At 39.2% G+C, this 17733-nt stretch overlaps 1 protein-coding gene across 5 annotated transcripts in view; it reads left to right on the top strand.

The window, feature by feature from the left end:
• The window catches only part of DPH5 (diphthamide biosynthesis 5), a 45810-nt gene that overhangs the window by 11514 nt on the left and 16563 nt on the right, over positions 1-17733 (top strand). For all 5 annotated transcript variants that reach the window (XM_005204093.5, XM_005204096.5, XM_005204094.5 and 2 more), the window contains one exon: positions 9505-9625. In XM_005204093.5, coding sequence (XP_005204150.1) covers positions 9505-9625 — 121 coding nt within the window. The remainder of the gene's footprint in view (positions 1-9504; positions 9626-17733) is intronic.

Consider the following 17733-nt stretch of genomic DNA (forward strand, 5'->3'; position numbering starts at 1 on the left):
TAGAATGTTACCTTGCTGTGCTCTCTTGCTCAATTTCCTAAAAGGGAAGTGGGCACCACTTTCGAAAGGCATTCTGTCATCTCTGTGAAAGAGCTTTCCTATGAATTCAAAAACAGCCATCAAGTTATGGAAGAGAAGTGCTACTCTGGGTAAGGGGACAGGCCTGGACCACATGTACTTTCCAACACCTTTCCCTTAGGTTAAGGAAGAGTGGTATGAAATTCCTTACCTGAAAATGGGTGCAGTATTTTTCAGCTATCACTTATTATCCTTCCAAACTGTCTTTTTTGTTGTTTTTAAAAGCAGCATAGAGAGCTCAGAATCAACCATCGAGTATTTTTTAATTAACTTTGTAGTTTATTAACCAACAGGAGACTCTTAATTATTAGTATCAGTGAAGGTAAATAGTTGCATAGGCTAACACTTCTACTCACACACACAGACAGTTGCTATGTGTTTTATTACAGTATGCCATAAATACAGTTCTTTACCACAAATCACATATACCTAATGAAATTTTTGTTGTTGTTAAATGGAAAGTATATTAGAGGTTGCCAAGTTAGACATCATTAAGAGGAATAGTTATCTGTTTATTCAGCAAATACCGTTTGCCTTCTTATTGGGTTTTCAGATGGTGAAGAATTGGCCTGCAATGCAGGAGACCTGGGTTCAATCCCTGTGTTGGGAAGATCCCGTGGAGGATAAATGACAACCTATGCCAGTATTCTTGCCTAGAGAATTCCAGGGACAGAGGAGCCTGGTGGGTTATAGTCCATGGGGTCATAAACAGTCAGACTTGACTGGATGACTTTTACTTTCTTATCGTTTGCCTATTGAGTTTCTTTCAATATGGTAATAAACCTGACCAAGAAGGTCTCTGCTCTCAAAGAGCTTACATTCTAGTAGGACAGAGAAGCGATAACAAAATAAATGTCAGGTAGTGGTAAGTATAAGAAATTCAAGAAGTCTGCTAGGTTAGAGAGTGACTAGATCACTCCTGTTGTTGGGTGGTCAGGAGAGGTCTCTCAGGGTGCTAACATTTAAGATTAGATAGGAATCAGGAAGGGACAACCATATCCCAAAGTTTGGACAAAGACTCTAAAGTGGAAATGAGCTTGGCTTCTTAAAAGAAACAAAGGAAGGCTTGCTGGAGAGTTAGCAGGCACAGGGGAGAGTGATCTGAGGCTGGATAGGTGGGTGGACTTGGATCACTAGGCTGTCTAATACACTATCAGGAGTTTGGATTGTATTCTAAGTGATATAGACTAACTGCCTTTAGAGGGCTTTAAGCAGAGCAAATACTTGATCTGATAAGTGTGTTAAAAAGATATCTCTAGTTGGTATGTGGAGATAGAATTGGTACCAGGCAAGACTAGAAGTGAGGAAATCAGTTAGTAAGTTTATTGTATTCCTTTAGAGGAGAGATGATGGGGGCTTAGATCGCATGGAGAGGGTGGGGTATAATAGATGATAAGTTCTAATATCCTATATATTGGAAGCTAAAAAGTTGGCCTGTTTTCCAACTTATTTTTTTATTTATTTATAAAATATTTATTTGGCTGTGGTATCATGCGGGATCTTTCTTTGCATCATGCAGGCTTCCCTCTAGTTGTAGTGTGCAGGCTTAGTTGCTCCTTAGTATGTGGGATCTTAGTTCCCCTACCAGGAATTGAACTTGAGTCTCATGCATTGTACGGCAGGCTCTTAACCCCTGGACCACCAGTGAAGTCCGTTTGCCAACTTTAGGCAAAGGTTCCCTAGATTTTCACTGAGTTAACTTTGAGATTTTTCATAATTAAAATGTTAGTTACAAACATGTACTTTAAAATCATGTTGTTTTAAATACCTAGGCAACAGGTAACACATTATTTGTATTCTGAGGATTTTTCTAGTCAAAGAAAAATCTATTTATTTATCAAGAGCCAGACATATTTATACTTAAATTTATATTTAAACTTTCCTGGTAATGAAAAATCAAGGATTTTTCTAAGTATACAAAAGACAAGAGGAACAAGTCCTCTTTTTCTTGAAATCTTCAAGTTAAACATTTAGCAGTGTAATCATGCTCTGCTTTTGAAGAGTCATTTTGTGATTTTTTTCTTGATAATAAATGACATATATACTCAAAAAATTGGAAAAATACAGTAAGTATAAAGAAAATAAAAGCATCTATTGTCTCACCTCCTAAAGGTAAACACAGTTATCATTTTGGTATATTTTCTTTCAGTCTTTTTACTTAGCACTTACTGTGTGTACATTCTCCTGAATCTCACAAACTAAAGAACTATGTAATAATGAAATGCGCTTTTTTTGGCCTAGTATTTATTTATAAATAATAAGTTTATTTATTATAAATAACAAATTTATTTAGAATTTATTATTAGCAATTTGTGTGATAGAATGTATTAATTCCTGTAAAAGTTTGATGACTGAAATAATTTTGAGATATTTAAAGGAAATGTAAATAAAATGGTTTGATGAAACCAGGTAGCAATGATTTCTGCATAAAAACTTCCTTATCAGTTGTGGCTGACTTCAGGGAAAAAGGCTGTATAAAAGCATTTCATCATTATGAAATGCTTCCACTTTCTCTGACTGTTGCATGAGTGACCTTGATTATTGCCATATGTTCCCCTGTTTATATAATACCTTTCTACTTTGGGAAAAATATATATTACTTTCAAAAAGTAAGAACTCATTTCCTTCCTTTTGTAAAATAACATTCATTGTGATAGTCAACATTTTTGACCTTGTCCTAGTTCTTACTGTTAGTTTTCAGAAGCATTAAATTGGTTTCATTGTTGTCCAGGCACTATTGTAGAAATGATAAAACCTAATGAGTACAAAGAACACCAGATTAGGTAATAAGGGTATCAGAGCTCTGCATTACTATTGTAACCTTAGAAAATCTTAGAAAAACTCATCCAGTAAGTTCTCTTTTCTTTTAGAAACTTCAGAATTATTTTTGACCACCTGTTAAATCATGAGTACATTAAATTTTTTCCCCTTCCTTTTCATTTCCTTTTTTTTAGTCACTGTTTTAATAGCCATCTTACCATCATTCTCTTACAGTTTATAGTTTTCTGCTTAAATTGTAGGTCTGATTATGCCATTCTTCTATTCAAACAGTCCTGGTAAATCTCCATCCTAAAAGAGAGTTCAGTTACTTGTGTATGTTTATGTGCTCATCGTATTACAAACTCCTTAATTTACTCATCTTCACATCTTCCTTGCTACTTTATTGCAGTGTCATGCATGTAATCAATGTGCAACAAATATTTGCTGAGTTGCATTGCTTATTTATTTATCCCCCCCTGCTTGCCCCCTACCCCAAGTGAATCTTGTCTTTGGAATTGTATGCTTTAAATTGTGATTCTTTCACTTAATTTGTATGTGGGCTCTCTTATTTATATGTGAAAATATAAATCTTAAAGCTCTTCTGTCTACATAGTCATTCAACTTTATCTGTGTATCTACTTCTGTTTGGACTAAGGTTCATGACATTGTACAGGAGACAGGGATCAAGACCATCCCCATGGAAAAGAAATGCAAAAAAGCAAAATGGCTGTCTGGGGAGGCCTTACAAATAGCTGTGAAAAGAAGAAAAGCGAAAAGCAAAGGAGAAAAGGAAAGATATAAGCATCTGAATGCAGAGTTCCAAAGAATAGCAAGGAGAGATAAGAAAGCCTTCCTCAGCGATCAGTGCAAAGAAATAGAGGAAAACAACAGAATGGGAAAGACTAGAGATCTCTTCAAGAAAATGAGAGATACCAAGGGAACGTTTCATGCAAAGATGGGCTCAATAAAGGACAGAAATGATATGGACCTAACAGAAGCAGAAGATGTTAAGAAGAGGTGGCAAGAATACACAGAAGAACTGTACAAAAAAGATATTCACGGCCAAGATGATCACAATGGTGTGATCACTCACCTAGATCCAGACATCCTGGAATGTGAAGTCAAGTGGGCCTTAGAAAGCATCACTACGATCAAAGCCAGTGGAGGTGATGGAATTTCAGTTGAGCTATTTCAAATCCTGAAAGATGATGCTGTGAAAGTGCTACACTCAATATGCCAGCACATTTGGAAAACTCAGCAGTGGCCACAGGAATGGAAAAGGTCAGTTTTCATTCCAATCCCAAAGAAAGGCAATGCCAAAGAATGTTCAAACTACTGCACAGTTGCACTCATCTCACACGCTAGTAAAGTAATGCTCAAAATTCTCCAAGCCAAGCTTCAGCAATACGTGAACCATGAACTTCCAGATGTTCAAGCTGGTTTTAGAAAAGGCAGAGGAACCAGAGAGATCAAATTGCCAACATCCACTGGATCATCGAAAAAGCAAGAGAGTTCCAGAAAAACATCTATTTCTGCTTTATTGACTATGCCAAAGCCTTTGACTGTGTGGATCACAATAAACTGTGGAAAATTCTTCAGGAGATGGGAATACCAGACCACCTGACCTGCCTCTTGAGAAACCTATATGCAGGTCAGGAAGCAACAGTTAGAACTGGACATGGAACAACAGACTGGTTCCAAATAGGAAAAGGAGTATGTCAAGGGTGTGTACTGTCACCCTGCTTATTTAACTTCTATGCAGAGTACATAATGAGAATTGCTGGGCTGGAAGAAGCACAAGCTGGAATCAAGATTGCCGGGAGAAATATCAATAACCTCAGATATGCAGATGACACCACCCTTACGGCAGAAAGTGAAGAGGAACTCAAAAGCCTCTTGATGAAAGTGAAAGAGGAGAGTGAAAAAGTGGACTTAAAGCTCAACCTTCAGAAAATGAAGATCATGGCATCTGGGCCCATCACTTCATGGGAAATAGATGGGGAAACAGTGGAAACAGTATCAGACTTTATTTTTGGGAACTCCAAAATCACTGCAGATGGTGACTGCAGCCATGAAATTAAAAGACCCTTACTCCTTGGAAGAAAAGTTATGACCAACCTAGATAGCATATTCAAAAGCAGAGACGTTACTTTGCCAACAAAGGTCTGGCTAGTCAAGGCTATGGTTTTTCCACTGGTCATGTATGGATGTGAGAGTTGGACTGTGAAGAAAGCTGAGCACTGAAGAATTGATGCTTTTGAACTGTGCTGTTGGAGAAGACTCTTGATAGTCCCTTGGACTGCAAGGAGATCCAACCAGTCCATTCTAAAGGAGATCAGTCCTGGGTGTTCTTTGGAAGGAATGATACTAAAACTGAAACTCCAGTACTTTGGCCACCTCATGTGAAGAGTTGACTCATTGGAAAAGAGTCTGATGCTGGGAGGGATTGGGGGCAGGAGGAGAAGGGGACGACAGAGGATGAGATGGCTGGATGGTATCACTGACTCGATGGACATGAGTCTGAGTGAACTCCGGGAATTGGTGCTGGACAGGGAGGCCTGGCGTGCTGCGATTCATGGGGTCTCAAAGAGTCGGACGCAACTGAGCGACTGAACTGAACTGAACTGAACTTCTGTGTATAATCTTTCTTACTGTTAGCAAAAATCAGTGTGGTATCAGTGTTAAGCAAAATGCATGTGAAGATTAAAAACAAAAACAAGTATTCTATATAAAAAAGAAAACTAGTAACTCTTGATTAAATGGTTTTGTGGTACATTTTTGGACAGCCCTGCTGGCTCAGCTTTCTTTTACATCACAAATTTAAGTGATCTGGTTAGGATATACATACATAAAATGATATATGTAGGGCTCGCTAAAGTTCTTAGCAAGTTAAATTTTCTAATTTTTCCATATCCAAAAAAGATACTTTTTAACTTAAAAATCACAAAATATTTTCATTTGAATATAAAATGTGTGTGCATTCTCAGTTATGTCTAACTCTTTGTGACCCCATGGATGGTAGCCCTCCAGGCTCCTCTGTCCATGGGATTTTCCAGGCACGAACACTGGAATGGGCTGCCATTTCCTTCTCCAGGGGTTCTTCCCAACCCACGGGACTGACCGCGGGTCTCCTGCAATGCAAGCAGATTCTTTACCATCTGAGCCACCAGGGAAGCCCTTGAATATAAAATACCAAAGCATTAAAATCTAATTATAAAATGGAGTTTACAAAGCATCTGTGCTTCTGAAAGAAAGGAAATATCAGCAGTGAGATGAACAATAAGACTATTAAGGTCATTCAGGCAAGTGGTATTGAGAATTCAAACTAAGGTAGAGAGAAAAGAAATGAATAGTCTCTGGGTAAACTATAGAGCAAGAATTGACAGGAATTGGTGCATAATAAGATGTCAGGAATTAGACATGTTAGAGGCAAGTCAGGCAGTACTTACTTCTAGATAGTTGCTTAATGTCACTCTCAGTATTGCCCAAGATTTCCTGCCTCTGATCCTTTGTTTACATCATCTCGTTCTGCATGTTCAGCTTCCCTAGGCTAAATCTTACCCATCCTCTAAGGTCCAGCTTGTATTCTGTCTATTCAAAAGTTACCTTCAGGTGCTCTCTAGGTGGGGGAAACGCTAAACTCATAATCTATATCAAATTTTTTATTATTGTTTATTACCTCATATTTGTCTTATGCATTTTTTCACTCTTAACTAGTGCCTTATATATGATTAAATATTTCATTTTGAATTGAGTTTTTATCTTCAATAGATTAAAAAAAATCATTATTCAGTATCAAGTTAGATAAACTGCTTTCCCTATAACTTACTCTCGGTTAAAATAAAAAAAGCCTGTATTTACCTCATGTTTTTGAAAACTGCTCTTTTTATAATCTTTAAATGTAGACCTGCATCAGTAATGGTTTGAAGGGAAATGATCATAAGAACAAATGCTTACATTTTTAGAATAGTAGGTACACAGGCCTCGGCAACCTCAGTTCTCGTCAACTGTATGATTTTGTTCCAGTTTCCTTTTGTACTTTACTGGTAAGTCCTTGAATTGTGAAACACAAAGGGACTGGTCCTTCTGTTCTTTGAGGTACTGACATCTAAATGGTGAAACTGTTTGCATAATGTTCCAGAATTCATTGAAGAAGTTTGTACCACAGCCATGGAAATGGTTACAGTCTATAAATCAGGGTCCTAGAAAGCAGTGCTTATGTGAGGTTTTCTTTAATCGCCCAAATTAGACAGTTCAGAGAAGCTTTTACACAAAGTGTTTCAGCTAGTGTTTACATGTGACTAGCATCTCAATGCTTTTTTAAATGAACTGTTCCTTGCTTTTTGAATGAAGAATTTATGTCCATGACTATATTTCTGTGACTCTTAAAATATTGAAAACTTGTTTATTTATTTATGGTGACATGTGTAATTTTCTTTAATGGTTTTACCTTAAGGTTTTTTTAAGTAGAGTAATGTTAATATTCCAAAATCTGATCAGAGATGCCAAAAATCCTTTTCAAAATGTAAACGATTGAACTTGTCAGATTAAGTCATAAGCATAGTTTCAAATATTTGGTAATATTTGAGCTCATTCCAATAAGGAAAGCAGTTGGATTATAGTGTAACACAGCATTTTAGAGCATCTTCATTATAAACATTATCATTGTTAGATTATCACATCCCTAACATTTATTAAGTCTTTACTATAGCACTGGGCGCTACATACAGTATATCAGTTAATCCTTAACAAAACAGATTGTTAGGTTTATAATTATTGTATCGAATTGGCAGGGGAGTTCCTCCTGGAAGTCACCCAGCTAGTCACCATGATCATCCAGGTAGTAGGAACCAGAGCAATGCTTGCTCCACAGCGTTTGCTTGCTCCACAGCGTTTGCTTGCTGTGTGAGGTATTAGTAAGACTGCATATTTCCTGAGAGCTGGAGCTCTGTTTGCTTCTCACTTTATACCCATGCATAATGTAATGCCTGGCACATTGTGGATGATTCATAGTAAATATTTGTTAGATACGTTTGCCTCTCATAGAACAATAGCAGTGACAGAAACCCCCAACAGAGCAAGGCTTATTCCTTGTAGCCTACCTGAATGAATTCCAAAGATCTCACATTGAAACTCTACAGTTTTTTTACAGAGAAATCATATTAGGTATGGCTGGAAGGTTTATGATTTCATTCTGAGAGTTATATAGGTCTTTGTAAACTAATCTGTGAGTTTGACTGCCCTTGAATAGCATGGCTTCAATGCCTCTTTAGACAATTTTCAAATGGACTTTGGGAATAAAGCCTACTGGTAAGTAGGTTGGAGGTTGTGACCATGTGAGGAATATGATGAAATGAACCTTCTCTTGGTAGCTCAGAGTCATCATTATGAGTGTGAGTGATAGATTTTAAGCCCTCCATGTATAAACATCCAGAAGGGTCGAGCTTCTTTAGGCATGTAGAGATGGGGGACTCTGAACATGCCTCTTGCAGCAGCATTGTTCAAATGAAGAACTTTAGGCTTAGAAAAGTTAGGTGATCTCGTGAAGTCATACAGCTGTTTCAACCGAACAGCTAATTTGTGGCAGAGGACTAGGTGTGATTTTCAGCATTTAGTGCTTTCCAGCTGTATTAAACATTATTTTAGGCACTCTTTAAATTGAATAGTTAAGATCTTTATGTAACAGCTTTAGTATTAGGTTTTACAATATATTAAGTCTTTGAAAATAAAGTCCATTGTGCAATACCTAGATAAGAATTAATATAAGAATATCATTCACAGTTTAAATAACTTTTTACGTGTTATTTGGTTCACACAACTCTGTGGGTAGGAAGGGCATGTGTTATCACTGTTCCTATTATAGAGATTAAGACTTGGAAAGAAAGAGTAATGTCACCCAGCTAACAAGTTGCAGAACCAAAGCTCAAAACTAGATTTTCTCAACATAAGATTTGGAGTTGGATTCATTTAAGTGAGATGTGTGGCTAGCCTGGAAGCAAGTTGGAACAAAGACGCTTCTTGGTTGTGTGATGATCATATGGAGTAGATGGGCCACCGTAGGGGGAAAGAAGGAGGTTTGGGAAAAGGCCCTTATCATTGAACTCTAGAGTCAGGGAATAAAGAGTGGGGAAAGTAAGGGCGTAGGTTTTGAGATGTGACGACAGTGAGTATGCAGTGTATGAATTTTACTGAGCTGGCATGGTGGAAAGGAGCTCTCCCTCAGACCCAGGTTTGAGTTTCTTCTTACTAAGTAGCTGTGTGACCTTAGGCAAGCCAGTTCATCTTTCTGAGCCTTGGTGGACTCCTCCATAAAATGAGGGTAATAGGAACCTTGTGAATACTGCTCTGACTGCTCACATGTCTTTTTTTTTGGCTTCCTTCTGGGTTCTCTATATTTCAGTATTTTTAGCAGCTACCTAGCTAAATCATGAACTAGTTACATGTGTTCCTGTACTGAATACAGAAATACTAGAAGCCTCCTACCGAAAGGGCATCAGAATGACACCAGCTGCTATGGAGCAAAGGGAATTTTTATTACTTTTTTTGATGACAGAGTTGATCCCCAGTCCATCTCAAGTTTGGGTCTCACTTTTTATTTTGGTTGTTATCTATGAGACAGTAGTTAGTGAATTGTTACATCATTAACTAATGTTTTATTTCTTCTAGTTGTATAAGTTTGGAGAGACAGTGTCTATTGTTTTCTGGACAGACACTTGGAGACCAGAAAGCTTCTTTGACAAAGTGAAGAAGAACAGACAAAATGGCATGCACACATTATGCCTACTAGGTAAGTGCTCTGCAGTTTCTCTAGGGTCACAGTATGGAGTTGTCATATTGTTCTTGTTTTGATTTTGTATGAAGTTAAAACCGTTCTGTGTGATGTGGTCTAGCTACTCTGTGCATGGTGTGCCCTCCCCCATATTCTTGTGGAGAAGTGAATTTTCATTCCAAATAAGAATTAAGAGCCTGTCCTCATCAATTTACAGCAACTCAGAAGACTTATACTGAACATTTACTCTTACCAAGTTCCATCCTATCTTTCTTGAGGTGTCCTTTGAATACTGCAGTCGTGATGCTATCAGAATCACAGAATTGTAGATCTGAGAGAGACTCTGGAGATCATCTTCAGTGAAATTGAGGCCCAGAGACATTGGATCATTTTCCCACTTATTGGTTGCAGAATTGGTAGAATCTACAGAGCTTGTAATTCACAGCTCTTTTCACAGTATTATGCTGCCAAATTGTATTTCCTACCTAGTGTGGAAAGAGTTGGGGTGGCTGTCTTTGTGTACAAAGATGATGGCACTGATAGAGCTTCAGGAGTTTCAGCTACTGCATTTGCCAGCAGAGGTACTGGAATTATAATGATTCACATTCATTTTCAGTTCCTTTTCTACAGTATGTGTTGTAAAAATACTGTAATCAGAGCTTTAATCTGTGGCTGGTCAACAGAAGAGAAATAACTGTCGTCTTTGATAACTTGGAAGTGACACTTGTACTTGACATCAGAAGACAAAATCTGAGTGCTACTCTGTACTAGCTAGAGAGTATTTTGAACAGTCCATACCTTTGCCTTCTTTTTTATCAAATAGTAATAACCTTTTTCTTGTCTTTTGGAAGTGTTTAGATCAGTATATATGTGTGTGTGTGTATGCACATTCACATATATAAAATAAATACATAAAAATAAATGCATTTTATTTATTTACTTTAAAGTTTCTAGTCTTTTGTGTTGAAGTCAGATTACTATAACACTGTAATACTGTAAACACTGATTCACACTCTTGTAGTTTTTTTTTTTTTTTTTTTTTTTTATCATTTGTTGGGAACAAAATGCTCACATATTGGCATCAGTCCCTGGATCATACACTGAATTGCACTGTTTTGATTCTACTGTGTGTGAAGTTATCCAGTAGAAGGATGTCTGCCATGGAGCACAGAATCAGGGCAAAGAAAGAACCCATAATTTTGACCTCTGTAGTAAGTATAGATATTCAGAACATTAGAAGAGATTCCTATTTGCCAAAGACATTTAGGTTGTCTTGAGGGGCGGTCCTAAGATGGCGGAAGAATAGGATGGGGAGACCACTTTCTCCCCCACAAATCATCAAAAGAACATTTAAATGCTGAGTAAATTCCACAAAACAACTTCTGAATGCTGGCAGAGGACATCAAGCACCCAGAAAAGCAGCCCATTGTCTTTGGAGATAGGAAAAAATATAAAAGGTAAAAAGAGAGACAAAAGAGGTAGGGTTGGAGATCCGTCTCGGGAAGGGAGTCTTTAAAAAGAGAGAAGTTTCCAAACACCAGGAAACACTCTCACTGGCGAGTCTGTGGCGAGCCTTGGAACCTCAGAGGGCAACATAACCAGGAGAAAAAATAAATAAATAATTAAACCCCACAGATTACATGCCCAATGGTAGCTGTCAGTGGAGAAGCAGCGTAGATGCTCGCATCCACTACTAGCAAGTGAGGGATGGGCAGGGAGGTGCGGGCTGCATTGCTTAGGGTAAGGACCAGGCCTGAATGCCCTGAGGGCAATCTGAGGGAACTAACTTGAGATAGCAAACCAGACTGTGGGATAGCTATCCCACCAAAAGCCCTAACCTAAGACACCACCAGGCCCACTCACAGAACAAAGGACTGAGCAGAGCTAGCCAGCTGTGGATCAGCCCATCCCCTGCTGGAGACAGGCAGGCGAAGGCAGCCAGAGACGGAAGGGCGCAATCACGGCCCCAAAGAGGCACCATCTACCAAACTGCGAGCAGGCTTCATTGCTAACCAAGACTTCTTGGGATTCTGGACAATCAACGTCCGCCAGGAGGGTCGCAGCCAGAGATCAGCTCCGCAGAAGAGACACATGGCACACCTGAGAAGATGTGCTGGTTGTACACCCAGAAAACTGAGTGGCAGGGATGGGGGAGGTGATAAGTTGCAGCCTTCAACTGGGGGCAACCGCGCTCACCAAGCACCCGGTCACCTGAGCTGCTAGGACCTCGGAAGGGCACAAAACACAGGCCCAACTGAGTCTGTGCCTTTGTGGAGTACTCGAGTACCTGAACCTGTGTGGCTTAGACCTGGAAAGTGCATACAACCCAGGGCTGGCCTCAGACAGTTCCCGGCAGAGGAACCCAGAGCCTAAGCAGTGTAGACTGGGAAAGCACACACACTGTGAGTGGGGGCAAACCCAGTGTGGCTGAGACACTGCAAGCACACACCAGTGTTATTTGTTTGCAGTGTTCCTCCCTCCCCACAGCATGACTGAACAAGTGAGGCCTAAAAAAGTGACTACCGCCCCCTGGCATCAGGGCGGAAATTAGACACTGAAGAGACCAGCAAACAGAAGAAGCTAAAACAGAGGGAACCACCTTGGAAGTGACAGGTGCAATAGATTAAAACCCTGTAGTTAGCACCAGGAGAAGGCAATGGCAACCCACTCCAGTACTCTTGCCTGGAAAATCCCATAGATGGAGGAGCCTGGTGGGCTGCAGTCCATGGGGTCGCTAAGAGTCGGGCATGACTGAGTGACTTTACTTTCACTTTTCACTTTCATGCATTGGAGAAGGAAATGGCAACCTACTCCAGTATTCTTGCCTGGAGAATCCCAGGGACAGAGGAGCCTAGTGGGCTGCCATCTATGGGGTCGCACAGAGTCGGACACGACTGAAGTGACTTAGCAGCAGCAGTTAGCACCAACTACATAAGAAGGGGCCTACAGATCTTGAGAAGTGTAAGCCAGATCAAGGAACTATCTGAAAATGAACTGACCCCACACTGTTCACAACAACATCAGAGAAAGTCCTAGATATATTTTTACTATTATCATTTTTTAAATTAAAAAAAAAAATTTAAGTCCTCTATTACTCCTTTAATTTTCATTTTTATAACCTACTATTACTTTGCAAAAAAGAGACCCTATTTTTTAAAGCAAACTTCATATATTTATATTTAATAATTTTTGTGACTTTGTTTTTTTCTTTAATATTGTATTTTTGAGAATCCAACCTCTACTCTAGATTTTTAATCTTTGCTTTTTGGTATTTGTTATTAATTTTGTACCTTTAAGAACCCAATCTTCAGTACCTATTTTTACTTGGGAACGAGATTACTGGCTTGACTGCTCTCTCCCCCTTTGGACTCTCCTTTCTCTCCACTAGGTCACCTCTATCTCCTTCCTCCCTCTTCTCTTCTCTACCCAACACTGTGAATCTCTTTGTGTGTTCCGGACTGTGGAGAACACTTAAGGAACTGATTACTGGCTGGATCTGTCTTGCTCTTTTTGATTCCCCCTCTTTTCCTCCTGGTCACCTCTGTCTCCTTCCTCCCTCTTCTCTTCTCTGTATAACTCCGTGAATATCTGTGAGCGGTCCAGACTGTGGAGAGCACATAAGGAAGTGATTACTGGCTAGCTTGCTCTCTCCCCTTTTGATTCCCCATCTTATCCTCCTGGTCACCTCTATCTCCCTCTTCCCCCTTCTCTTCTCCCTGTAACTCTGTGAACTTCTCTGGGTGTCCCTCACTGTGGAGAAATTTTTCATCTTTAACCTAGATGTTTTATCATCAGTGCTGTATAGATGGGGAAGTCTTGAGGCTACTGTAAGAATAAGATTGAAAACCAGAGGCAGGAGGCTTAAGTCCAAATCCTGAGGACACCAGAGAACTCCTGACTCCAGGGAGCATTAATCAATAGGAGCTCATCAAAGCCTCCATACCTACACTGAAACCAAGCACCCCAAGGGCCAAAAAGTTCCAGAGCAAGACATAGCATGCAAATTCTCCAGCAACACAGTAACATAGCCCTGAGCTTCAATATACAGGTTGCCCAAAGTCACACCAAACCCATTGACATCTCAAAACTCATTACTGGACACTTCATTGTACTCCAGAGAGAAGAAATCCAGCTCCACCCACCAGAATATGGACACAAGCTTCCCTAACCAGGAAACCTTGACAAGCCACCCATCCAACCCCACCCACAGTGAGCAAACTCCACAATGAAGAGAACTCCACAAACGACCAGAATACGGAAAGGCCACCCCAAACACAGCAATATAAACAAGATGAAAAGGCAGAGAAATACCCAGTAGGTAAAGGAACAGGATAAATGCCCACCAAACCAAACAAAAGAGGAAGAGATAGGGAATCTACCTGATAAAGAATTCTGAATAATGATAGTAAAAATGATCCAAAATCTTGAAAACAAAATGGAGTTACAGATAAATAGCTGGGAGACAAGGATTGAGAAGATGCAAGAAAGGTTTAACAAGGACCTAGAAGAAATAAAAAAGAGTCAATATATAATGAATAATGCAATAAATGAGATCAAAAACACTCTGGAGGGAACCAACAGTAGAATAACAGAGGCAGAAGATAGGATAAGTGAGGTAGAAGATAGAATGGTAGAAATAAATGAAACAGAGAGGAAAAAAGAAAAATGAATTAAAGAAATGAGGACCTCAGAGATCTCTGGGACAATGTTAAACGCCCAACATGCGAATCATAGGTGTCCCAGAAGAAGACAAAAAGAAAGACCATGAGAAAATACTTGAGGAGATAATAGTTGAAAACTTCCCTAAAATGGGGAAGGAAGTAAGCACCCAAGTCCAAGAAACCCAGAAAGTCCCTAACAGGATAAACCCAAGGTGAAACACCCCAGGACACATATTAATCAAATTAGCAAAGATCAAAAACACAAAGAACAAATATTAAAAGCAGCAAGGGAAAAACAACAAATAACACACAAGGGGATTCCCATAAGGATAACAGCTGATCTTTCAATAAGAACTCTTCAGGCCAGGAGGGAATGACAGGACATACTTAAAGTGATGAAAGAAAATAACCTGCAGCCCAGATTACTATACCCAGCAAGGATCTCATTCAAATATGAAGGAGAAATCAAAAGCTTTACAGACAAGCAAAAGCTGAGAGAATTCAGCACCACCAAACCAGCTCTCCAACAGATGCTAAAGGATCTTCTCTAGACAGGAAACACAGAAAGGATGTATAAACTCAAACCCAAAACAATAAAGTAAATGGCAACGGGATCATCCTTATCAATAATTACCTTAAATGTAAATGGTTGAATGCCCCAACCAAAAGACAAAGACTGGCTGAATGGATACAAAAACAAGACCCCTATATATGTTCTCTACAGGAGACCCACCTCAAAACAAGGTACACATACAGACTAAAAGTGAAGGGCTGGAAAAAGATATTCCATGCAAATAGAGACCAAAAGAAAGCAGGAGTAGCAATACTCATATCAGATGACATAGAATTTAAAACAAAGGCTGTGAAAAGAGACAAAAAAGGACACTACATAATGATCAAAGGATCAATCCAAGAAGAAGAGATAACAATTATATATGCACCCAACGTAGGAACACCGCAATATGTAAGAGAAATGCTAACAAGTATGAAGCAACAGTTAGAACTGGACATGGAACAACAGACTGGTTCCAAATAGGAAAAGGGGTACGTCAAGGCTGTATATTGACCCCCTGCTTATTTAACTTATACACAGAGTACATCATGAGAAACGCTGGGCTGGGGAAGCACAAGCTGGAATCAAGATTGCCGCGAGAAATATCAATAACCTCAGATATGCAGATGACACCACCCTTATGGCAGAAAGTGAAGAGGAACTAAAAAGCCTCTTGATTAAAGTGAAACAGGAGAGTGAAAAAGTTGGCTTAAAGCTCAACATTCAGAAAACAAAGATCATGCCATCCGGTCCCATCACTTCATGGGAAATAGATGGGGAAACAGTGGAAACAGTGTCAGACTTTATTTTTTTGGGCTCCAAAATCACTGCAAGATGGTGATTGCAGCCATGAAATTAAAAGACGCTTACTCCTTGGAAGAAAAGTTATGACCAACCTAGATAGCATATTGAAAAGCAGAGACATTACTTTGCCAACAAAGGTCCGTCTAGTCAAGGCTATGGTTTTTCCTGTGGTCATGTTGGACTGTGAAGAAAGCTGAGCACTGAAGAATTGATGCTTTTGAACCGTGGTGTTGGAGAAGACTCTTGAGAGTCCCTTAGACTGCAAGGAGATCCAACCAGTCCATTCTGAAGGAGATCAGCCCTGGGATTTCTTTGGAGGGAATGATGCTAAAGCTGAAACTCCAGTACTTTGGCCACCTCATGTGACGAGTTGACTTATTGGAAAAGTCTCTGATGCTGGGAGGGATTGGGGGCAGGAGGAGAAGGGGACGACAGAGGATGAGATGGCTGGGTGGCATCACTGACTCGATGGACGTGAGTCTGAGTGAACTTCAGGAGTTGGTGATGGACAGGGAGGCCTGGCATGCTGCGATTCATGGGGTCGCAAAGAATTGGACACAACTGAGCGACTGAACTGAACTGAACAAGTATGTAAGGGGAAATTAACAATAACACAATAATAGTGGGAGACTTTAATACCCCACTCACACCTATGGATAGATCAACTAAACAGAAAATTAACAAGGAAACACAAACTTTAAATCATACGATAGACCAGTTAGACCTAATTGATATCTATAGGACATTTCACCCCAAAACAATGAATTTCACCTTTTTCTCAAGCGCACACACAACCTTCTCCAGGATAGATCACATCCTGGGCCATAAATCTAGCCTTGGTAAATTCAAAAAAATTGAAATCATTCCAAGCATCTTTTCTGATCACAATACAGTATGATTAGATCTCAATTACAGGAGAAAAACTTAAAAATTCCAACATATGGAGGCTGAACAACACGCTGCTGAATAACCAATGAATCACAGAATATATCAAAAAAGGAATCAAAATATGCATAGAAATGAATGAAAATGAAAACACAACAACTCAAAACCTGTGGGACACTGTAAAAGCAGTGCTAAGGGGAAGGTTCATAGCAATACAGGCATACCTCAAGAAACAAGAAAAAAAATCAAATAAATAACCTAACTCTACACCTAAAACAAGTAGAAAAGGAAGAAATGAAGAACACCAGGGTTAGTAGAAGGAAAGAAATCTTAAAAAATTAGGGCAGAAATAAATGCAAAAGAAACAAAAGAGACCATAGCAAAAATCAGCAAAGCCAAAAATTGGTTCTTTGAGAAGATAAATAAAATTGACAAACCATTAGCTAGATTCATCAAGAAACAAAGGGAGGAAAATCAAATCAATAAAATTAGAAAAGAAAACGGAGAGATCACAACAAACAACACAGAAATACAAAGGATCGTAAGAGACTACTGTCAGCAACTATATGCCAATAAACTGAACAACGTGGAAGAAGTGGACGAATTCTTAGAAAAGTACAACTTTCCAAAACTGAACCAGGAAGAAACAGAAAATCTTAATAGACCCATCACAAGCACAGAAATTGAAAGTGTAATCTGAAATCTTCCTGCAAACAAAAGCCCAGGACCAGATGGCTTCACAGCTGAATTCTACCAAAAATTTAGAGAAGAGCTAACACCTATCCTACTCAAACTCTTCCAGAAAATTGCAGAGGAAGGTAAACTTCCAAACTCATTCTATGAGGCCACCATCACCCTAATACCAAAACCTGACAAAGATGCCACAAAAAAAGAAAACTTCAGGCCAGTATCACTGATGAACATAGATGCAAAAATCCTTAACAAAATTCTAGCAAACAGACTCCAACAGCATATTAAAAAGATCATACATCATGACCAAGTGGGCTTTATCCCAGGGATGCAAGGATTCTTCAATATCGGCAAATCAATGTAATACACCACATTAGTAAATTGACAAATAAAAACCATATGATTATCTCAATAGATGCAGAGAAAGCCTTTGACAAAATTCAACATCCATTTATGATAAAAACCCTCCAGAAAGCAGACATAGAAGGAACATACCTCAACACAATAAAAGCTATTTATGACAAACCCTCAGC

The sequence above is a fragment of the Bos taurus genome, chromosome 3 (assembly GCF_002263795.3).
Source record: "Bos taurus isolate L1 Dominette 01449 registration number 42190680 breed Hereford chromosome 3, ARS-UCD2.0, whole genome shotgun sequence".
NCBI lineage: Eukaryota > Metazoa > Chordata > Mammalia > Artiodactyla > Bovidae > Bos > Bos taurus.